The sequence below is a fragment of the Clavelina lepadiformis genome, chromosome 1 (assembly GCF_947623445.1).
Source record: "Clavelina lepadiformis chromosome 1, kaClaLepa1.1, whole genome shotgun sequence".
NCBI classification, from domain to species: Eukaryota; Metazoa; Chordata; class Ascidiacea; order Aplousobranchia; family Clavelinidae; genus Clavelina; species Clavelina lepadiformis.
Window position 1 is genome coordinate 21951903 of NC_135240.1, and position 23664 is coordinate 21975566.

At 38.7% G+C, this 23664-nt stretch overlaps 2 protein-coding genes across 3 annotated transcripts in view; one reads left to right on the plus strand and one right to left on the minus strand.

Annotated features, from left to right (window-relative positions):
- The first annotated feature begins 2890 nt into the window (after positions 1 to 2890).
- Positions 2891 to 9368, plus strand: LOC143454567 (START domain-containing protein 10-like). The gene is made up of 7 exons (XM_076955061.1): positions 2891 to 3167; positions 3794 to 3941; positions 4388 to 4506; positions 4672 to 4789; positions 5823 to 5875; positions 8517 to 8650; positions 9047 to 9368. The coding sequence occupies exons 1-7, from the start codon at positions 3009 to 3011 to the stop codon at positions 9141 to 9143; spliced, it is 828 nt and encodes a 275-aa protein (XP_076811176.1). The 5' UTR covers positions 2891 to 3008; the 3' UTR covers positions 9144 to 9368.
- Positions 9369 to 11076: 1708 nt separating this feature from the next.
- Positions 11077 to 23664, minus strand: part of LOC143452744 (protocadherin-16-like) — a 31354-nt gene continuing 18766 nt past the window's right edge. Inside the window, exons 22-54 of one of the 2 annotated variants that reach the window (XM_076954907.1) lie at positions 23302 to 23461; positions 22947 to 23087; positions 22650 to 22823; positions 22119 to 22398; positions 21904 to 22010; positions 21675 to 21810; positions 21434 to 21568; positions 21057 to 21293; positions 20602 to 20839; positions 20115 to 20368; positions 19880 to 20024; positions 19618 to 19793; positions 19394 to 19482; positions 19070 to 19215; positions 18659 to 18830; positions 18266 to 18400; positions 17717 to 17991; positions 17217 to 17385; positions 16989 to 17136; positions 16762 to 16883; positions 16458 to 16606; positions 15967 to 16134; positions 15681 to 15810; positions 15410 to 15544; positions 15067 to 15219; positions 14714 to 14910; positions 14332 to 14539; positions 13911 to 14127; positions 13591 to 13711; positions 13215 to 13419; positions 13039 to 13135; positions 12654 to 12838; positions 11077 to 12470 (exon numbers count right to left, since the gene is read on the minus strand). In XM_076954907.1, coding sequence (XP_076811022.1) covers positions 11442 to 12470; positions 12654 to 12838; positions 13039 to 13135; positions 13215 to 13419; positions 13591 to 13711; positions 13911 to 14127; positions 14332 to 14539; positions 14714 to 14910; positions 15067 to 15219; positions 15410 to 15544; positions 15681 to 15810; positions 15967 to 16134; positions 16458 to 16606; positions 16762 to 16883; positions 16989 to 17136; positions 17217 to 17385; positions 17717 to 17991; positions 18266 to 18400; positions 18659 to 18830; positions 19070 to 19215; positions 19394 to 19482; positions 19618 to 19793; positions 19880 to 20024; positions 20115 to 20368; positions 20602 to 20839; positions 21057 to 21293; positions 21434 to 21568; positions 21675 to 21810; positions 21904 to 22010; positions 22119 to 22398; positions 22650 to 22823; positions 22947 to 23087; positions 23302 to 23461 — 6433 coding nt within the window. In that variant the 3' untranslated portion in view covers positions 11077 to 11441. Of the gene's footprint in view, positions 12471 to 12653; positions 12839 to 13038; positions 13136 to 13214; positions 13420 to 13590; positions 13712 to 13910; positions 14128 to 14331; positions 14540 to 14713; positions 14911 to 15066; positions 15220 to 15409; positions 15545 to 15680; positions 15811 to 15966; positions 16135 to 16457; positions 16607 to 16761; positions 16884 to 16988; positions 17137 to 17216; positions 17386 to 17716; positions 17992 to 18265; positions 18401 to 18658; positions 18831 to 19069; positions 19216 to 19393; positions 19486 to 19617; positions 19794 to 19879; positions 20025 to 20114; positions 20369 to 20601; positions 20840 to 21056; positions 21294 to 21433; positions 21569 to 21674; positions 21811 to 21903; positions 22011 to 22118; positions 22399 to 22649; positions 22824 to 22946; positions 23088 to 23301; positions 23462 to 23664 lie in introns of both variants that reach the window. The other variant, XM_076954163.1, reaches the window with a different exon arrangement.

Consider the following 23664-nt stretch of genomic DNA (forward strand, 5'->3'; position numbering starts at 1 on the left):
TTGAAATGTACTTAATTTTTCGACATTTCATAAAGTTATTGCTTGTAAAGAATGCTTATTTGCATGTGCAACGTTGCAGGAAAACCAATAGCGCAAAGAGAAGCATTACGGTATAGGCTATATATTTTTGAACTGTTTCTGATCCACAACTGAGGCTGACTCAAATTCATTTTATTCTCAAATAAAGATGTGCTGAAGCACAAGCATAATTTGACGTGGTGACATCTTAAAAGAGCGTCTATGGGCCTCCTTGCCTAAAAAAGCGATTGATCTGGAATGCAAACTGTGAGAAATAAAAAACTCGAAAAAAAGAGTCGAGTCGAGTTGATTCAAACTGTGACTCGAGTCAAATCAAGCCAATATTTCTGTGACGTTAGGGGTCGCTAAAAATCCCACACCGTACATAGAAATGACGGACGCCAAAGTGATTTTTATTATTTGTGCGTTTTTTATCGGCCATTGTAACTGAAGGTCGAGTGACCACAAGATCACTCACTGACCATACTGTTTTTCTGGCTGACGTGTCCAGCATGGCATGTGACATAAAAGTTTTCGTGGTATCTGCGCGCCTGTAATTTTGCCTTGCATTTCAAGTAAAGTTTAAAATAATTAACTAGCAGTAAATACGAACTGAATTACTTTAACTACTCGCGCTGCAGATAACACGCATTTCACAAGGCATGCTTCGCTGACCATGTATCTGCACTTCATATGGAACAAGTCCAGTGCGTAGGATACAAAACCGCTGTAAAATATGAACTTGACAACATATTTCCAATATTTTTTCTTTGTCGTGTAAAGGAATTCAAATGCTATTAATCTGAGTAAAGGTGTTACAATCTGTTGCCAAAAACGCTTGCAATTTGAAAAAGAATACAATGGATCGAAAATTTCCATTGTTAAGCATATATGCGATTGAAAACATCTTGCCAGTCAGCGAGTAACTCGAAAAGGGCCTATGCCTAGCCCTATGCCTATGTCAATCCTTTCAATTTGTTCATTTGAAAGTGGATAAATAGCAAGGTTTACAAGTGCCTAACTAAGCTGCAGCCTTTCCCTTTATAAAACTCACAAGTCGCCATTGACAGTTTTAATAATGGGAAATGGGGCATACAACATAAAAAATCAAAAAGTCAAAGAAAAAACGTGTGACAATCGGAACTTGCACCAAAGCTAGCTTGGTAACCGGGCCTTAAGTGATGAAGAAACAACGCCGGGTTTGAGTCGCGCAAAGACTTTCCTAAGTCCGAGGATAAAGAATATTATCACTGGTCTACACAATTTTTGAAACAAAGAAGAGAACAATGAGGGGATGAATCGTTAGTGGGTTGAATCGTCCTAGAACCGACTTCTACATGCAGTGCTAGCCGAAAAGATTATCCCGGATTCGTGGCGAGGTTCTCTCTACCTCTCTTGCGGCCATAGGCAATGCCCGCTAAGCGTCTTCCAAGTCGCCTCTCAGTAGCCTAAACACCTTGCGCTTTCAGGAGCGTATCCAGAGCATGCCTCGCAAAGTTCATATCCGTTGGTCGCCTTCGCTCCAAAGTAAAGCAATTGTAGTTAGTAAGTGCATGCATCAGGCTGTTGCACATATCTGCATTCTCCAAACAGCTACACATACTGTATTTGAACAAATCTACACATGGATGCATAGAACGGAAAAGCGTTTTACTTAGTCGTTCAGAAAGCGAAAAAAGGGTCTCTTCTTCCGAATTGTGAAAACAAAAACTCCACCGTGATGGCGAGCTACCAGTTCAAAATCATTCAAGCGTAGTCATTTCTCTTTCGCCTTCTAAATGGTGGGTACAAAAGCGGATAGAAAAAGTAAACTATGTGGTAATACGTAAGAAGTTCTATCTACGAAGCTAATGCTCATAGGATACAGTAGCTTCTCATAGCTGGTGCACCATATAAAATAAAAGAACTCAATCTGGTTTGGTTTGGGTACTCGTAACCAAAGCCAATCCCAAATACCCATGAAGGCTCAGCGTATACGCTGAAGTACTAGGCCTGTAGTAACCACTGACGCTAAAGACTGCTGAGGGCAACCGAGCCACTTCCTAAAATACGAAGATGATATAAACTAATACGCGGAAATCAGCTGAATACTGTATTGTTGACTTTTATGTAAACGTACGCTGGTGAAATTGGGAAATCTTATGAAACAGTAGTTTATAGGCTAGGCCTAATTGGATAACATTAGGTGTTTTGTTAACAGTCGGAAGAATGTAACTGAAAACTAAGTCGAGCGACCATGCAAAGTTAGTTCTGAATGAAGAGGTAGCCTATAGTTGTCAGAAATTCATATCGGTACAGGTAACGAAAATCAGTCTCTAATGGAGAAGTGCACAACCAAATAACGTCACAATTTGAGTAGCTGCGGTCTATAGACCATAGTATACAAATGTGTCCCATCGACTATAGTAAAAAATAATGAGTCTAGTTTATTGGCTATTCGCTATAAGCTAAAATAACGTCAACTTTCCTTGCAATGAAGGTCTTGTTTTCTCAAATGCCATTGTATTTCGAAAGAAAAAAGTTTGTGATTTAGCGATTACGTCATGTTACAAGCAAGATTCAGCAACTTATAAACAAAGTTTTACAGTTGAATCTACAAGTAAATGACTTTATAATAAGGTTAGCACCATTCTTTTCACACCTCACAGTTGATGGAACAAAATCAACCACTTATTGTGACATGGGAGTGCAAAAGTGAAGGAATCCTGTCGACCCAAATAACCTAATGCTAAGCTCCTGTCTACCGGTGTATACTAACCAACCTAATTTATCGGTGTCATAACTCATAAGAGTCATAAGCTATGCACTAGACAGAGGTTATTGGTGTTTGTTATTTAGCCTGCCAACTTTTCATGAAATAATTTAGATTATATTTTTCAGTATTCAAGTTAATTTATGTTTATACTGTTATAGGCCAGTGACAGTGATTGTAACTGAGCTCTTACATTATTTTGTTATTGGTTAAATTTTGTAATTATCCTGCTTTCAACATGAACGACCCGGATACTGTACTTCCTGCTGATGACAACAATTTCCAAGATTTTAAAAAAATGTGTGAAAGCGTGGATGGTTGGTCTGAATGCTACAATAAAAAAAATGTCTGTGTATCCACAAGTCTTCAGTCTAATTCAAACTTGAAATTATTGAAGGTAGGCTTGGCTATAATTTTGATAACTCAAATTGCAAATTATTCTTTTCACTTAGATCAGTGGTTCTCAAACTGTGGTACGCGTACCACTAGCGGTACGCGAGAGCTTTTTAAGTGGTACCACGTACCGCTGAACATGATTTTTGATGTGCTGTGAATAATGTGTTGCCCCGGATAGACAAGCTTGTGCAGAAGAAACAGTTGCATCTATCAAATTAAATTGTGTTTTCTTGCTATTCATTGGTGTTACGGTATAGTAATAACGGTAATAACTAATAAATACCGGTACATTTGAGTAAAATAAGTCATTCAGGAGCCAGGTGGTACGCAGTGTAGCAAAAAAAAACGAATGAGTGGTACGCGATCGCAAAAAGTTTGAGAAACACTGACTTAGATGATAAAACAGTATCTTCATTGCAATTTGTATATGCAATGTTTTTTGCATTAACTAAGACGACTCTATCATGATTTTATTATTAAAGGGTTAAAGGCATAACCAAATTTATGTAATTTTGTTGTATTTACTAGAAAAGTATTATTTTGAAAAAGTGGACAATTTTGGAAAGTTGTTAATGCTCTTGTGATGTCATCATAATTACCCACGTCATCACAATTATCATTTCACAGGCTGTAACTTCATTTAATGACTGTTCAGCCGCCACAATCTTTGATGTTGTACATGACACCGAATACCGGAGAAAATGGGACCATGATATGATTGATATGAAAGAAGTATGCAAACTCTGTGTTAATAACACTGTTTCTTACTATGCAGGTATCTGAGTGATGTGTTTAACTTTGTTTTTCTTTTTATGTTTTTTGTTTCATAATTTGTGAAATGTATAATAATTTATGACCGTATCCCGGTGCTGAGTAAAGGTATGATAGATGAGCATGTTTTTTTTTGAGTAAATCCAATAAAAGACTTATTCATGTTAGTGTATTAATTTGACTTGACTTGTCTAGCTTTTGTGTCTTGTCTAGTGGTTGTGGTGATTGATAAATTGATCCTTCTCATTAAAAATCCCCTAGCTGATTGATTTTTACAGTTTTAATAGTTTTTTTCCGCGTAATGCAACTTTAATGATTTGTAAGCTTCAGGCCAGATTTGTAAGTCAAACATAAATAATTAATGCATGTCGGTTACTGATTGCACTTGGCATGAATGGGGATGATTAATCTAACTTACAGTGAATATATCATAAAATTTGCTTTTTTTAGCAAAATGTCCACCCCCTGTTAAGCCGAGGGATGTTGTATTTCTCAGTTCATGGATTGCTTATCCAAACATGAGAGACCCAAAAGAATATTTAATGATAAACCGCTCTGTTTCGCATGTAGTGAGTTTATGAGTTTGTATTTATTTATTTGATGGTTGTATTCTATTACTTGATGAAAGTGTGAACGTAATTTGGTTTGGCCATTGAAGCATAGCACTTTATCTTATCTTGGAGTCAACTGAGGCTTTGATTTGAGTGAATTATAATTTTTAACTTGTAATGTAGGATTTTTCTCCACGGAACAGCATGGTACGAGCAATATCCATAGTTACAGGTTATCTCATTCGACCAACTGGGCCAAATTCATGCGAGTTTACCTATTTAACACATTTTGATCCAAGAGGTAAAGTACCAATATTTTGACTAATGAATGGTTTTAATTTTGTTTAATGTACATTTGAACGTAGTTATCAATGATTCTTCTTAGACATGTAAACCCAAAGTTGTGACTTTAAAATCTATATACACACACTGTATGTCGTGCAAGCCAAAAAACCTTTTCATTATAATCTATTATATCATGGTATGTGTGTACATTTTTATTTAAGTACACTTTGAGTGAGTTTTAGTCAATAACATAGATCCTTTGCTATTGGTGGTAAAGCAGTTCAGAAAATAGTATCTAAATCTTGTAAATTTGCTTAAGTATTAATTAACAGTTAACAGAAAGTGTGGCATCGCAGTCCTAATAATATAAAAATTTTTTATCAATCTGTGTTGTGCTGTTGTTACATTATCATACTAACAAACTATGATTATATTGATTAATGTGCACTTTTGCTTGATGTGTTGTTGTGGAAAGAAGTCCCTATCAGCCTGTCAAAATTGTGACTGCTTTGCCCTGGTCAGCAGAACTATACCAACTGTGTTATAACCATGTTGCTAGGCTAATAAGACGAGAGTGACAGTTGGGAGCATGACAAATTGTAGGAAGTCCTTTGTAATTTTAAATAGACACTTGCTGAACAATGCTCGTGATTGTGTTTACTTGGACTTCCTGAAGAGTTTCTGGTTACAGTTTTTTAAGTGATGGTTGTCAACATCTTGCCTTAAAGCTGAAAATCATTATTATCAATGTCATATTCCCATGCCCATTTTCAAGGACATGTTAATGTCAATATTAGTTGTGTGTGTGGTGTAAGTTATGATGTGAGTTCATTTTTGGTGCCTAGGCGCTTTTTAATGCGAATACTACAAGTTTTACTTCTAATGAAAGTGATCTTTTAACCACCTAATTTTGTAATTCTTGATAGTTTGCCTGAAATTATATACATTATTAATAGTGTAACCACATCTAGAGAGACATTTATGTGCTACCTAGGTAATTTCTTGATTGTTTCTGGATATATGTGACATTGAATTCTGTTGTGTGACAGGTTCACTTCCTAAGTGGGTTGTCAACAAGGTTGCACAGTTCTTCACCCCAAAGGTAAGGTGATGAAGTAACCCGACGATAATTAGTACTTTACATTAAGCTGTTATTGTAGTTTACCTTTAATTCACTTTAAAATGGGTGAATAATGACCAATACCATGACTACGTTCGTAGAGTGGTCATTTTTACTTTGTCCACTGACGCATGATTTTTTCGTTGATTACTACTTCGTATTCTTTAGGTCCAGGCTATTATTATAATATTAAGATGGCTTTGAAAAGCTACCTTCTGCTCTACGTCACACGGTTATGTACACAAAGCACACCTACAGTTGGTCGTAAGGCAAATAACTTAGCCGAAAGCATACTCCTTACAGTAAAAAGACAATAAACTATGGATATTATTCACGCGTGCGTGTCTTTGTTCGTCTACATTCCCCAGCAATTTTTGAAACTTCATTCACAAAGCATTCCTTCTTTGATCGAGCTATGCTTTGTAGTTATGACATATTTTCACCGATTTGTAGTGACACGGATAATATAATTTTTAACAGTTTTATTCGACAGCAGGCGAAATAGATGTATGTCGGGGTATAAATAACAAACGTCTACTTCAACACAACAACGCTATTAGCAACGAGCGTGGCATGTTGGCAATTATTTCACTATCCAAGTTGCGAGATATCCTCCGTCATGGCGCAGAGAACCTTTTCGAATTCATTACGTTTTATGCAAGGTTGCCACTATTCCACCAGGAAAAATCGTGCGTTCAAAGCTGTGCTTCACAGTTTTTTGTTAACCTAACGTTAATGTTATTACATAGTAACCTAAACCCAACCTAAATCTAACTTCTAATCTAAATATAATTCTACTTAAAACCTCAATAACTAAAATCAAGTTTATGCGTTCCAATTCTCCTTACAGCGTATCTTTAACTATGGGCTGTGTGACCTACTTTCGGTGAAATAGTCACTCTATGCAAACTATTCCTACATACTTTTTGAATGTCAAAGTGCCGCATACATTGAAATTTTTCGTTATCCATGAGTTGTGATATGACTTTAAATAATCGCACGTACCAAGTTACTTAGCACGGTGTTCATTTGTTGGCCTAGGTGTACAATGTCAATGCTCATTTATTTATTGTAAGAAAGTGAGAAACCCTTTATTAGTATCAAAAAATCTCTTCCCGGAACCCAAGAAAATTTATTTAGTATCAGGCCAACTGAAATTTAGACAACTTTTGGTAACTGTTATGGTGCTTTTAAATGTGGCTAGCATGAAATTGCTTGACATAATTCAAAATTTTGAAGTTAGCTTCAATTTATTTTATTCTCTTAACTGAAACAGACTGCATCGGCATTAAGTGAACTTCGATTTAAAAGAAACACCGTGTTTTGATAAGTTAGGAAACTTGTACAGTATTAATTTGTGCTTAAATTGCGGAAGTTATAAAGACTGAATTACAACAAGCTCCGGCTCACTGCTTATAAAAAAATGAGTGGAAATTATATTTCTAGCGTGGTGATATGTGAATAGATTTAACGCAGCGATCCTAACTTCTTGGGTCGCTCTCACGTGCTTTTCGGTTCACCGTTGACAAACGTGTCGTAAGGAAGTCAGCGATGCTTGACTGTTGGTTAACCAAACAAGCCCGAAGTAAATTAAATATAGATGGGAGCGTACTTCCACGTTGAACCGACCATTTCTTCTGTCATCTGTTCTTGCGTAACGTGAAATAATTTCTTACGAAATTGGCAATATCGTTGTGACTTAATATTCTACGTTTGTTCTTTTTGCTCGTCTTTTAATGTATTGGTAGCATGATATGGCGCTACGTCACATGTGCCCTGTAAAATATTTATGACTTCGTTTTAAGCATTATCATCTATCGGTTCGTGCATTGTATTGTCGTATGTTCTGAGGACGAATAGTAGTTGACATGACAAGGTCGACTGAATCGATGTATTCTCATGCGTTAGGGCGCAATAGCCACTTTTGAAGAGATGGAAATTGATTGCTATAATTTTTGTTGAAAAAATTCTATTGTTATCAGTGGTAATGGTGAAATCGATCATATTATGCGCCAAACGTCAGCACTTTGGTTGTATGGACAAAATAAAATGTCTGTGAATGAGACCAAGGGAAATTGCTATTGATTAATCAATGGCCAAAATTGAGAAATTTTCCGCACATCTTTAAATTAGTGAGTAGCTTTTAAATCATCTTCCTATGCGGCATGCATTGAAGATAAACACATAATTGAAATTTTGTTGCGGTTGGCGATTCCCACACAAATAATATCGACTGGTCACACGTTGAACTCTAGTTTAGGTCAACTGTCGACAACAATCACTTCAGGCGTTAAAAAATCCATAAATGAACGTGTGCGGATAATTGAAACTTCGAATACCAGCGAACCATCTTGTTCGCTGGTATTCTTATACTTCAGAGCATTCCTTTCTCATCTTGATAATCGACATTTCATTAAACATTTCCGGCAACCGTTTTTTAAATGGTGTTGCAGAGTTACGATCTGTAAAATAACAATGGTTACAAGTTGCTTACGGCCAACTCAATGCTAACATTACCACACATTACGGTATAGTTATCGCGTTTGGTTGAGAAAATAAGTTGCTTATGTAATGCACTATAACAAACCACTTTTTAACACGTATAACGTATCATTTTATCCAGGTCATTCATCGCATACACAAAGCAGCTAGGAAATACGAGGTTTGGAAAAGGAAGCACAATGCAAGCTATAAACCTTGGCTTTGGCCGGAGCAGTGTCGTCTTCCTCTATGCAAGCCAGGCCAGTTGTCTGCGAGGTGAGTTCCTTTCGTCCGCCAAGAACTTGCTGTTTTATTATTTTTTCGATGGGCCAACTCATATCTTGACTGAACAGAATGATAGCGTTGTATCACTATGTGCTTGCTCTTTCTGTGTGAATTCTTGCTTTTCATTCTTCCAGTGATTATCGTAAGTATCAGTTAATTCGAAACAGTTTTTCCGCACGTACATGTATAGATGCGGTTGGTTTGCTGTCAACATGTCTCTACGTTATGCATATTCATTTTATTGATATGGTTGTTAAATGCGCAAAAAAGAACGTGTTTTAAACGGGGTTGAATCATAATTAAGTTTCACTGCAACATGTCAACCACTTATGTCCAACATTAAAGCAAACCATTACCGTCAAATGACAGTTATTTTCATGCCCGCAGGTTTGACGAAGTTGAGATCATTGACGAAACAGGACTGAAGGACGAAAATGGAACTAATGGCGACGACCCTGCTGACGTCAGTGATGACGAAATCTGAGAGGTGATTTCATAGGAAAATATGGTGGTGGCCTCTTCGTCAACAGCAACACCATACATAGCAATCCACCTTCGAATGAGTATCGCAATATGTTAAGTCAGTGCCTTATGTTTTGGCATTCTAATAAAGTTAGCAGCATCAGTGCAATAGAATTAGATGCATTTCCACAGTCTGAATCAAACCATGTGTATGCAATAATGCATGTTATAGCGTCGTTTTTCTTTTCATTACTTTTTGCAACGGGATTGTTTCTTAATTTGTAGTATCAAGTGTGACATGTGCTTTAAAACTGACACAGTTTGAATTGACATTTCTGACAAAACGAGTTCGTTTACTTCGATCATTTTATCTGCTTTAAATTGTAAAAACTCTTTTCAGTTTTTTTCCGTGTGAAATATGACCGTCACCAAAATAATTTTTCTGGAATGCATGATTTTTCATCAAGGTTGCAATATACGTGCTTTAAGAAATTGCTCGGGATCTCCTCGATTTGGGTTCACAATTTTGTTAAATTCGAGTAAATTATCAGAAATTATTATTTATCATCTCATATTTCTGCCAAATCTAATTTTGAATAGTGTTTTGGGAAAATCGGGCTGGTGCACGTTTATATTTGTTGCTACTACTTACCGTAGGTGGACATAATTTGAGTTGTAGAGTTTTTGTTTTTCATTTATGAATACCGTTTTCTTCGTTTTTGTCTGCTTTTCTTGATCAGCTAAAGAAAGGTACACCCATGTGAAGGCCATAACGGGAAAGTGTTAAGATGTAATAATTCCTGAATACTCGACTCTGACGTGGGCATGCAATTCTTTACGTGACTCCATTTTCTTTGTTAATTAAGTTTATTCCGAGACACTTTTCCGTAATGTTTTCTTTTTTCGTACAAACTTTGTATAATTTTTAGAACTTACTATCCTACAATTTTTTGTCCATTCCAAATAGCTCTTTGTCTTATTATTTATGATATCTTCATTTCGCAACTGTTTCGTTGTCCGTTGTACGTCAAGGTACGTTTGTCTGTATTTGCACGAAGCTTTTTTGGCCGCAGTTTGCGAGTCTTTGGTTATGTATTTACGCTGAAGTCAACTGCAGTAACTTATTTTACGGGGCTTGTGTTGGCAGATTATTTCTACGGCCAGAATCGTAACCACTGCCATCAGTCCTCATTGAAATCACTTGATTTGAGGGTTAGACTCAACCTTCAATAGCGGTTGGCTAACCATATCATGGAAAAAAGTCTGAAAGGAACAATTAATTCTGCATTAAGCTTTAGGTGCTGATCTGTTTCATATGCTGTAATTGGTTTGTGTGACGAATGAGAATTATTTCATCAATGTGTAGTGGCATTAATGTTTTCATATTTTGTCCGTCGCCCTTGATACTAAATTTATGCTTTTGTTTTCGCTATCGCTTTTCCAACCGGCAAACGAAACCTCTCAATATTTTTGACAGTGATTGGCATTTTATTTAAACTTCCGGGTGCTGGTTTTCATGACGCGCTACTGTAACCCAAACATCGTAACATTCATATATGATTAGTGTTTACTTCATGAAGCGGAAATTTTGTTTCGTATCAGTATCATATAAACTGCCCAAGAGCAGTGAAAATTCATGTCATATGATTGTCTGTTCTTTGGTGCACTTTCATGTTGAGTATTTACATCATATCAGTTTCTGTTTGTCTGTTTGAAGGCTAAGTCAACGTTTCAATAAAATATTTCTACGAATGTTCATTATGGTTTCATTTTTTATAATGGTTAAATAGCGCGTAAAACAGTGGGAGTAACAGCTGTCGAAATGTTTCGAATTTTCAAGGAAATGATAATGTAACTGTACTAACTACAAAAAGCGTTAAATAAGCATTTGATATTTCATCGTTTGCCTGACGTAACATGCCAGCTTTTCAACCATATTAATGTAAGCTCAACTATTTAAGAAATAACAGTAATGTATTAAACACATAAACATCCAGGCTCTTAACTTCATCTTAACAATAAAAATGAACAAATAAAAACACAAATCGCAGTCACAGCATATAAATAGGCGCGAAAACAAACAATGCATGAAGAAAGGAAGTATATAGGAAGGTATACAATATAAGTAGATAGTAAACGTAAAGGTCACTGCATTACGTAATGCAAGCAAAACTAATCTGAAGCTTTATTTTGCAAGTACAGCTAACAGGATAGCAAACCGAAATGTTAAGGAAAAACTGTATATCTTCGTGCAAGAGATTTTAGTAAATCTAAAGCATACTGTAAAGAAAATAATTAAAAATAAATCTGTTGGGCTGGGCTATACATGCAAAATTCGTTCTTTTTTCTCGCTGGTTAAGTTGGTCTCATCCGACCTTGAGCGTTTAACCACTCCCGATTGGGGGGGAATTTTGGCGCGTGGGGGATCCCTCACAATCACCGGCGTGTCGGGAGGCGTGCGAACGGTGAGCGGTGTAAGAGATGGGGATAAACTCGGAGACATGGCGGGAGATGTCAGGCTGGAATCGTGGCTGAACGGCGATCTAGGCAACGATGTCAGTGATAGCATAGTGTTATCCGACGTTTGGTAGGCAAGACTCGAAACGTGTGACTTGGAACCGAGCGAATGTCTAGATTTTGAACTTTCGCCGCTACTGGGTCGCTTAGATATAACGTAAGAATAAGATGGAGGAATACTGGTTCGTTTGCTGTGCGTAGTCGGCAAGAGAGTTAGTGGCTGTTGATAAATAGGCTGCGATTTTGGGCAAAGACCTTTCATTGGAGGGTTAGTCAGCTGCCTGCCCAACCGACGTCCAATACTTGACGTCATAGGGACAGGATTTGCCAAGCTAGTAGTATGCTGGGGAACCGTAGTAAGCAGCGGTGGCGGCCGCTCTGTAACGTTGAGTGTCTCTGATGGCTGCCCGTTAGTAGGCAAAGCTGATTCTCGAGGCTGCTGATCCAAGGTAGTTTGTATTACGGCAGCTGTCTCTTCACGTAGTCTGGCGATTTCTGAAAACACGCTGGACAAGGGATTGAATTCTGGTGTCCAGTCTTGCAGCTGGTCACTAGGACGCTCTGGCAGTGCTTTTCCTTCGTCCAAGGATCCCAGAAATGTCTTGGGTAATGGCTTCCTAATGGGTCGTGACATCGTTGCTAAACTTTCATACAGGCCGGGTAATTCCCCAATTGCTTTGCCCCTCCTACCAATGCTGGAGGAATAAGGCGGTTTAGACGTGTCCATGACACGACCGACACCCTCGTCTTCAAGTTGGTGGATGCTCGCGCTGCTTCCTGCAGGGGACGTCCTTTTGGTTGCTTCGGTGGTCTCCGATATCCTCTCGATATCCTTGAGAATTTAAATTTTAGTATTTATACAAAATTTTCAAGGAAAATAGTTTGTTGTTATTGTGTTTTGTTTGTTATTGTCAAATTATTGCAGTTTTTCTGTCACACACAGCATAACTATAAGTTTAATCAGTAAAAAAAGTAAAACTTTTATTGATGGCGTAAAAAATACGCGGTAACATACCTGTTGTATCCCGGAGTCAGCGACCCGATGTTCAACTTCATTGAGCGGTGAAACCGACGTCGGTTGTCGTCCGGACGACGGAGAAGATGACGTAATGTAGTTGACTTCGTCATCTTCGGGCGATTGGTTTAATGACGTCAGGTTTGAATTTTTGTTCATCGGACGATTATAAATAGCAGTGGTTGCTGCAGTGTTTGCAGTAGTTAAAAAATATATACATTCTGTAATCACGTATTTATGCTCATAAATTACTGTATTTTAGCGTTCAAAACGTAGGAAATATTAAAAAATAAATTACAGTTATTTATAATTTTACGAACACTTTCTTCTACAACAACATAATTCATATTGTAGGCTGAGGTACTGATAGTAGACGACAATCCACCTGCAACATGTCCATTACAAGGATCGTCCTGTAAGCTCGTGTTTTTTGGTTGGAATATTCTCCTGCCTTTCTTACTGGCAGAAGTTATGGCCTTTAGCTACAAAAACAACAGCAAAAATAACATAAAGTTTACATTACGAGATATCGTGTATTTTTAATAGTTTCAGATTCTTTACCTGATAGTCACCGGAAGAGCCATTTCCAATCGCTTTTCCACCGTTTTTAAGAGTGCCGTTATGGTGACTACCATTCATGCCATTCACAGCTGCATATTTTGGACTGTCTGGCGATGGGTGCTCTGTCTCTTTTGGTAGGTCATGGAAAGATTCTTGTTTACTTGCCGGGCTACCAACCTTCTTAGGCACAGTGTCTGGATCTTTGCTGCAATGAAAAAAACAAAAAATCTACCACGTTTTGCACCACACATCACGAATGCGATCCTTGTAAAAAGCGTAGCGATTAATTCAAACATAATCTTAGAGGGGAAACGTGAAGCCAAAGCTTACTTTCTGAAATGATAAAATGTTTCAAAATAAAGACTTGACGTTTTACCTGTATCTCCTCATGCAACAGCATCTAACCAATACGAATACCCCGATTATAAAAGCAATACCAAGAAGGATTCCGAATACAATCGCTAGGATGGAGCCCAAAGCGATGGCGGCAGGTACTCCTGAAAAGAAAGGCAAACATCTTCATTTTTGATGGAAAACGTAAGTTATAAATCATTGTCTGCCAATTAAAAATCACATACACTGTAAGTGCGCCAAAAATATAGCACAAAATAAGGGACATATCTAAACGTGGCCACATACTGCCTTAATACTTCGAATCTTAGACATAAGGCCAGGAATACAGATGCAAGTTGTAACCTGTAATCGTGACTGTGACCGAAGCTCTGGTTTCAAGAGTCGAGGATTCTATGGTCAGTGTCAAATATCTCGGATCACCGCTGTCGAGTTGCTGAGCTAATCCGATGACACCCGTGTCATTGTTTATGACGAACGTTGGTCTACTCGGAGATGGACTCTCCTGCAGTGTGAAGTGTATGACGCCATCCACTCCACCGTCCTGATCAGTGGCGTTTATCTGAGAAAAGCGGAGAAAAGTACGTGAATGTTCCTCCATTGTTTGCAATTTGTTTAATTCCTGGCTGCTTTTTCTGGAGTGGCTCGAAAAATTTCCTCAAGATTTGGGGTGTTCCCAAACTTAAATGCCGATCGCTTTATTGAGTTACAGTTACAATATTTCGCTTTCAAATTTATATCTATTTTAGCAACTCACTTATCTTACCTTTCCAACAATATACCCAGTTGGCGAGCCGTAGGGAACACTGAATTTGAATTCAGGATCACTGGTTACTTGGCCCCCAATCACAAATTGCGGCGGATACTCATCGACTGGGATTACATTCAACACAATCGAAATAGGGTCAGAACATTGGTCAAGGTCACAAGCTCTCACTTGGAAAGAAAAACTCGAGCATTGTTCGAAATCGATGCTGCGTTAATAACAATTAAAATCGAATCTTAGACAGTTGAAGGTGTGACAAAGTTTTAATTCAGGGTAAGTCCCAATCATCAAGCGACTCACCATAAAAAATAATTGTTAACAGTAGAGTGTTCTTACGTGACATTATTATTATACAGCAAGAAGTTAGTTAGCATGCGCCTACTTTTGTGTGGCGTAAACTGCGCCAGTAACCGGTACAACTGCGAAGAGGCTGCGAGGATCCGGACATCCGGATCCATCCTTACTCCTACCAACATCCAGGACTTCGAAAGTGATCCGGCCATAGCTTCCTCCATCGTTATCTAGCGCAGTGATGTAGAAAAGTGTCTCGTTCGCTCTTGCAGTCTCCAGGACATCAACCTGAAATGAGGTAATTGCATGGTACAAATCGTATTCATTGCTCATATAAAACTTTAATAACTGAACAAATGGAATTGTAACATTACATAGCAGAAGTAACGTGAAGTGAGGTAGTCAGAGAATTAATTGCCCGGACGAATACACTACTAGTTATACCTGGTCAATGAGAACAGAAATTTCCGGCTTGAACTCATTAACGTCTTCGATGTCAACTGCTATGCTCGCTGTTGATTTGGCAAGCAACGGACTTCGAAGGTTAGTGACCTGTACTGTGAGCTCATAATGGGTTTTTGTTTCGTAATCGACAGTCTGCAACAAAAACGAAGGGGTGAATTTTCATATGGTGAAAAGATTTCTTAAATTTTTACGTTTAATGTAATGCTTTTGAGTGCCAATGTTTTTTATTAAAGGTAGAAGATCTCGGTTGTTAATTTTATAGTTCAATGTCAAAAGCTAGCTAATATTTTTGAAATCAAACGAAGCGAAACCAGACACAGACCTTTGCATTGAGAAGAGCACAACCGTCAGAGGGCGGTATGCAATCCACAAGCTCAAAAGCCCTATCGGAGTCGCCAGATATTACTTTAAACTCCAAATCAACTGGAATTTGGTCGTCTGGATCGAACGCCACAACCTGTACACAAAGGAAGCATTTTAACAACCGATACATGGTCGACGAAGCGTTATACAAATTTCATTCTGATAAAAAACTGAAACTGTTGTGATAAGACTTATACGTCTATACTCGCAGAGGCAATTATGGGTCATACCGTTAAAACAGGGTTGGGTGACGCGGTACCGGCTTCGTTGTTTTCTTGCACTCTGCCGTAGTAGTGACTCTGATTGAACCTGGGTCTGTTATCGTTATCATCTGTTACCCTGATCAGCACGGTCGCATTACTGCAGGTATTCAATGCAAAAGTTTAAGAAACATGAAACATGAAAGAGCTCCACTTGAACAGATGTAAGAAATGTAAGTTGAAAATTACACGAAAGTAATCGCGATGATACAGAATATGATGAGAAATGTGTAGTAGATAGAAATATAATGGACACCTGTTTCTCTGTGGGCTGCCGCGGTCAAACGCTGACACCGTGAGGGTGTATGAGTCCGTTGTTTCTCGGTCCAGGTCGCCGGCGACACATATCTCACCAATACTTTCACCCCCTAAACCGGTGTAACTTCGAATTTTGAACACATCGGCTACGTTTCCTGCCAATATCCTGGAAGAAATTCGAAAAATCGTACATTTTTCCGAGTAAACTGCATCGCTACTATGGGTATGTTAGCGGTAACTCATTTCCAAGCATATCACTGCAAGTAACCGCGCGCAATCTTGTGCAGTACAACTACAGGTTTTTAAACGCTAGTAATATACAGTAGCGTATAGACAACGTCCAAACTGTGACATACAAACTAGCAACAGAACCTAACATAATTATATTTCAGTGGAGTGTCTAACGACAATGTCTAGCATGTTATCTGACATTAAACTGTCACTGTCTGAAAAGCCATTGGCAACCAATACAAGCCGCACTGCACTCACTCGAAATATACATCCTTGTTGTTACGCTCGTAGTCTGCGTCGCTTGCAGTGACGTTGACCACAGACGCATTACGTAATGCAGACTCTGTGACTTGGGCTTCGTATGTCGTTTTACCGTACATAGGAGCATGGTTGTTTTCGTCACGTCTCTGTCAAATATATTAATACCATTTAGAATTTTGAAAAGACAACGTCAATTAAAGCGTTATTAAAATGATAACAGCCATCGGTAGCGCATCTCTAGCACTAGATCATTAATCTAAGAGATGAAACTTTAACAAGATTGCTTTGAGGAAAAAAGCACCTCGATTCTTACAGACGTTGATCTCACTATTGGGGGTTCCCCGTGGTCAAACGCCTCCACTTCCAGATTGATGAGAGCGGATTGGGAAGTGAACGTTACACTCGCATTTGTATGAATTTCACCTGGAAGTGAGGAAATGATGAAACAACAGAAGACCGAAAATTGACTGTACTATTCAATTTTGGGGATTCATCGTGATCATGTCAAGGTTTAGTTTGATGTCATACCTGTATCAGGATCGATTGCAAATATGGGGATATTTGGAACAATGCTTCCCAGTCTGTAAGAGACCCGACCGTTGCTGCCAGAATCTACGTCATCTGCATGAATCGTTATGACGGAAGTGCCAGCCGATGCTAGTTCGTCTAATGTCGCCTGTTATAGAGAAATATTAAGAAAAAGGTACTAAGCAAGCTTACAGCATAGACAACTAATATTTACGGTCAGTATCAAACCTGGTAAGAATCTTGGTCAAACGTAGGAGCATTGTCATTAACGTCGGCGACTATGATTTCGATTTTAGCGGTGCTGTTGTAGCGACCGTTTAATGCTTCAATTTCAAGAGAGAGATTTTGCACCGTTTCGTAGTCGAGGGGTTTGGCCAAAAACAGCCTACCACCCATCCTGTACAAGGTATAGAATGCAATATAATGAGCAGGTCACATAATGTGAAAATAATTATTGCTCTGACGTTTATTTGACACATAATTAGGTACATTATTTATGAATACCACAATCTCATAGAATTGTAACCACCATATAGCAAAACAGCTACAAAGTTGTAATACGCTAGATACAGGTTTTCATTTAAACAACAAGTAATAGAGACAATTGTTAACAACATATAAAAATTAAATGATACGCAATTGCTCAAATTAGTCCAGTTCATAATAAACGAATGAAGAGAAAGGCAAATAAACAAAGAAAAAAAATCTAATTCTAAATCTTTATGTACCGGTCAATACTGAAGTAGCCACCAGGGTTACCATCGGGCCTGAACAAAAACGTAACTGGCGGTGCTTGATCAATGTCGTTTGCGGTGACCACAGTGACCACTTTCCCTACGACTGTCCCTTCATCAACCACGACAGGCTCGGAGGGCACAACAAGAGTTGGCCTGTGGTCGTTCGCGTCCACCACGGTGACCTGGACCGTACAAGTGCCAGTCCTACGAGCCGTATCGTCGGGCAGGTCAGTTGCATGGATGGTGAGAGAATAACTGCTTTGTATCTTAAGAGCAATATGGTCTGTACTAATTTATGATCATGATATCGTGTTTATTAGTTATCATATTCAGTTTTAGATAGCATCAAAGTAAATTTAATATAATTTTATTGACACAAGTTTGACGTTTCGGTGGCGGTCTAGCGTAATTTTAAACATAAATTGGTGTTATCCTCAGTTTAAATGAAAGAGACCATTAAATCAACAAAAACAAGAAATTTGTATCCCTTAGAACTTTCAGCTTTAACCAGATGAAACCAGTTAATGCTGGATACTTTACCTCGTAATCCAATCTACGCGAGGTCCTCACCACACCAGTGGCGGCGTCTACAGCAAACACGTTGTCAGTATCGCCTGAAATGATGTCATAGCGAACTCTGCCATTGTTACCAGAATCTGGATCAGTTGCTGAGACCTGGGAAGAGAAATGAAAACGTGAAGGTGAAGGATTGAACTGAGTTATTCTACAAGGTATAATCGAATCATACCTATAAAATTACCTTAAAAATCCGATAAAGTAGTTTATTGAGAGTTTATTTTTATATTGACTGTGCCTGAGTATTAATTATATCCATTATTCTTCTAAGATATATAAAATTAAATTGATTAAAACCGGGAAAATCGAACGGAACTTCCGAGCTAAATCTATCAAGTGTGCACTTCAAATTTCGACCTGCACTATGTCAGTGGCTGGTTCTTGTTCTAAAATCTTCGCATAATAGTTTTGTGAAGAAAATCTTGGCGAGTTGTCATTTTCGTCTTGCAGTTGGACATTGACTGTCGTGAACCCGTAAACTGTACCTGATGAGTCGGAAGAGGCACTGGCATACACGACCAGTCTAATGCTAGGGATAAGAAATATTATATAAAGTTGCTTGTATGTTATGTAACATAACGAGATACCGTTATACAATTTATTCTGTTGTGCAATTTGCAGTTTATAGGCGACGACAATTTTGTGGTATATTTTTAATATTACACGTATAGAGATTCAAGTTAAATTCGAACAAATTTTTCGTTAATATAAAACTTAATACAATACTTATATATAGTGGTAAAAAAAACTTTGTTCAAATGGACTTACTTTGGTCGTGTTTCATAATCCAACAAAGTTCGATCAACTACTGTGATCTCCCCATCGCTTGAGATGGAAAATGCTTCGTCATTGCCAGACAGGAAATTATAAACGATACTTCCCGTTATTGTGGTCCCTACCGGCTGTGCAGTGACCTAAATATTCATATTTTTAAAATTAATTTTGTGAAGCTGTATAGTCATAATTTCAGTTACGGCAACCATTTCATTAATCCATGTATTTGTCCTTCCTTAATTAATGGTCTCTGGCCTTGTACGATAAACAACATTAATTTTATTTCAAACATCGTGTACAAGATGCAGACCGCTATACCTTTGTGACTCGATAACCATCAGTCACTATTTCCAACATGGTGGGGCCGTAAGAAGCTTCGTCGAACTGAAGCTTTGCAGTAGTCTCTCCTACTGCGTGAAAAAAAGGTTTGGCAATAATGAATATGACTAATGCGGATTCACGGTGATCTTCAACTAGATATCCTAACTTCATTCATTTTCACTTAACCAGTTAATTAACCAACTTGCTGCGAATCAACCAACCTATCAAAATTACGACGACGGCTTGAGCGCTAAGAGGGGGATTCCCTTGATCCGAAGCATTGACAAAAAGAACGTATTGGGAAGGGAAGTCCATCGGAATGGAGGCGGTAGTGCGAATGGTACCGGTAGTTACGTCGATACTGAAAACGCTCTCAGTGGTCGAACCGTCCGCAAAGCTGGTTATCAAATTCCACAAATTAAAACTACTACAACCGTTAAAAGCACCGAATCGTGCCCATGGTAGAGCGGGATTCTTACAAACCTGTATGTTACTGAACCGTTTCGATCCAGGTCTTTGTCTTGGGCAATAACTTGGGCTAAATCCACTCCAGTTGCCACGCTTCTGGTAACGTTCACGCGTATCAATGGCTCGTCAAAAACGGGAGAATTGTCGTTCACATCAGTCACTGTAGCAATACAAACATATTTCTAAAAACATCTAAGAACTTCGCTTTTTAATTCATTAATAGCTTTAGACGAGATTCATTGAACGCTACCTGTGACATCGACTGGAACAGAAGAAATCCGCGGGTTATAAGGTGACGAATCTACCGCGATAACCGAGAAAACGTGCTGGGATTTCGCTTCCCGATCAAGTGCAGCGATAGTACTAATAACCCCAGTATCTTGATTAATTGAAAACAGACCGTCCAAAGTGTTGCTGAAATCGTTTGAATCAAGGAAGTAGCGAACGTTGCCGTTTAAACCTTCGTCTGCATCTGTAGCTCTCACAGTAAACACATATTGTCCCCTGTGTTGTAAATAACATGACGTGTTAGAATATAACAGCTGCAAATGCTGTACAATATACGTTACAAGCTGGGGTTTACGTAGAACTGTAGGGGACGAATTGAAGATAGGGCGAAGTTTGATAAAATCCAACCGTTCATTAATTACTATCAGCACCAAATCACGATTTCAGCGGTATGTAGTATTGATTCCTCGATAACAATTTACGTAAAAATCAATTTTTGATTTGCTTACTCTGGCAAACCTTCCTCTATGGAGCTACTAAAAGAGCTCTGTGGAAATTGGGGGTCGTTATCATTCCAATCCAGGACATTGATTTCTACCACCCCCACGGAGCTTAAACGCGGTTCCCCGTTATCCCTGGCCATCACGGTCAGCTGATAAGTAGGGGTGGTTTCCCTGTCTAGGCTCCTGATCGCCCTTAATGCTCCCGTCGTTGAATTTAAGGAGAAATCGGCATCCTCGTTGCCAGCTGACAAAAAAGGAGGAGGTTCGATAGGGCAAATAGGTTGATGGTTTTTGTATATTTAAGCTTATTTACATTTTGAGTGACAAGATATGCCTTTTGTGAAAAGTGAACAACATGTGAGACTGTCTTCAACACTACGTCAATATTTGTATGTAATGACAGAATCATTCGCGGAGAACTGAATAAGTCAAAAGCACATCATACAGGTACACACAACTACCTGTGATGGTGTACGTTATTTTTCCGTTATCTCCATCATCTGTATCAAGTGCACAAATGATGAAGACAAGAGTTGGAGTCTCAACTTGCTCCGGGAGGTCGAGTTTCACAAAAAGAGGGGGCTCCCTGCTGTTATCTTCAAGAGAAAACTGAGGTGAATTATCGTTGATATCCACCACGGATACGTGAACTACACACCAGTCGTACAGCGACGGAAAGGAACCATCCTCCACATAAACTGAAATAAAGAGACGAAGACATAAGGCCGGGAGATGATTACCGTTATCTGTTTCCAGTAAGACAAGGACCGATTATAGTTAAAACTTCAATTCATGCAAAAAACGTTATTTATTTGGGTCAAATAAAAAACTTATTCACCTGTAAGCTTATAAGAAGAACGATTTTCTCTGTCTAGGGCACGAGTGGTGGTGATGACGCCATTGGTACTGTCGATGCTGAAAGCTTCCGAATCGGAACTTTCTTGTAAGACGTAAGTCAGTTTCCCGTTTTTGCCTTAAAGTGATAAGCAGAATAGCCCATTGTTGCACAGCCTCTAACGTTAAACTGTATATCGATATTCTTCAATATTTACAAGCAAAATGAAAGGAAAAATCCTAACCCGAGTCTTCATCTGTCGCGCGGACTCTAACTACGATGACTCCAGAACTCTGACTTTCTGTGACCTGGGCTTGATACACGGATTGCTCAAAACGAGGAGCAATATCGTTGACGTCAGATACGTGAATAACCAGGCTCTGAAAGAAATTTTTTTAAAGCGGTTGCACATGCAAGGAATGTCAGTGTAAGTTGTTGGTCCTCGTGATAGTTTGAGCTGTGTGACCACCTACCTCGTAACTTGTAAGTTGGTTAAGAGCAGAACTGTCGGTCGCCGATATATTGAGGTGATGAACGGTGGCTCTTTCACGGTCGAGCTCTTTGGCCAGACTGATGACTCCTGGATAACAAGCGATCGTAAAATGAATTAATGGATGAGGATGCTTTACATCACTTCCAACTCCCTTCCTCTCTTGAATATTCTCATCAAAATCGGATCCTGACGCACCTGTATTTGGATCGATGTGAAAATAAGACATCTCATCCTTTCCGTCTGGGGTTGGATCGTCGCTGGACGCGGAAACCAACATATAAAGCACTCTTCCGTTCGCTCCGGAGTCTTTGTCCTCAGCAGCGACCCGCATTAGAGGATAACCAACAGGCTCGTCTTCCAGCAAGTAAGTCTCCCTCCTGCTCACGAATATCGGAGGATTGTCATTGATGTCACGAATGATGACGTTGCATGACGCAGTAGAAAATCTCGGTGACGTTGCGGAGCGATCGGTAGCCTGTAGAAAGTTTCACGTGGCAATACGGTAAGGTTGATTGTCTTGCTAAGAAAATTAGAGAAACAATGCTTGATTGATGCAATGAATGATTTTGCTTTTATTGCAAGTCTAACAGATGCAAATTAACATGGAATTTTATTTATTCATGTGACTGAAAAAACAGCCGTAAAAATCTATAAGATCTGAACTTACAGTATCTGGTGTTTACCTTGCACATTTGCACATAAACGTTATACACAGTGCTCGCTTACTTTTATGACCAGAATGTATTCAGATATTTCTTCTCTATCCAGTGAAGTGTCCACTGAAAGCGCCCCAGAGTCGGCATCAATGACAAAAGCGTGAGCTGGACTCTCACTGACCAACGAGTAAGTGACCAATCCATCGGGGCCGGTGTCCTGGTCAGTGGCAGTGAATGTATAAACCTAAAAATACGCCAGAAAAAGGATTTGATAAACCCGCACATATGCTTCTTTGATCAAGATCATTTTAAAAAAGTATTCGCATTGTTTCAAACGATAATTGTCATCATTGTGAGATTATAGTACCTTTTCCCCTGTTGCAGTATTTTCTGTCACCCCAAAGCTGTTATAACCCGATGAAAACTTGGGAGTGTGGTCATTGATATCTCTAATGTTAATCTGCCCAACCAAAATGGATGAAGAAGTGGAAGAGATTTGCTTTTCTACCTGAAATATTTTTAAAAAATCAAAAATTACAGAGCAGTCACAACAACGTCTACAAGCGTAACAAAACCTAAAAGCAGTTTGCAGTGTGACTTATAAATAATTATAAAATTACCATAATTGTGACATGCTGGCTACAAATTTCGCAGACAACAGAGCAAATTTTTAAAGACAATTCAATTTCAAAAGCCCACAGTAAGGTTATTCTAGTAACTACCGTCAAAGTATATTGCGGACTGGCTTCGTAATCCAAGTAGCGATTTTGTGTAACTTCGCCTGTATTCCTGTTCACGCTAAACGCGTTATCGTCATTTCCGCTTATGATGCGATATGATGACGTGGATCGACGCCTTCTTGCTGTTAGGGCAACGTTGAAACTACAGTATAAACGCAAAAGTGCATTCACTTATTCTGTTGCGGCAATGGTATTGCAAGATTGCTGAAATATATCTTGCCAAAAAATAGATCTAATACTGTACTATTAAATAAGATTAAATACTACTTATAACATCATACTAGCTTATATATATCAGGAAATAAGGATCGTTGAAATCTCAGTACTTTGTTGCTGTTGATGAAA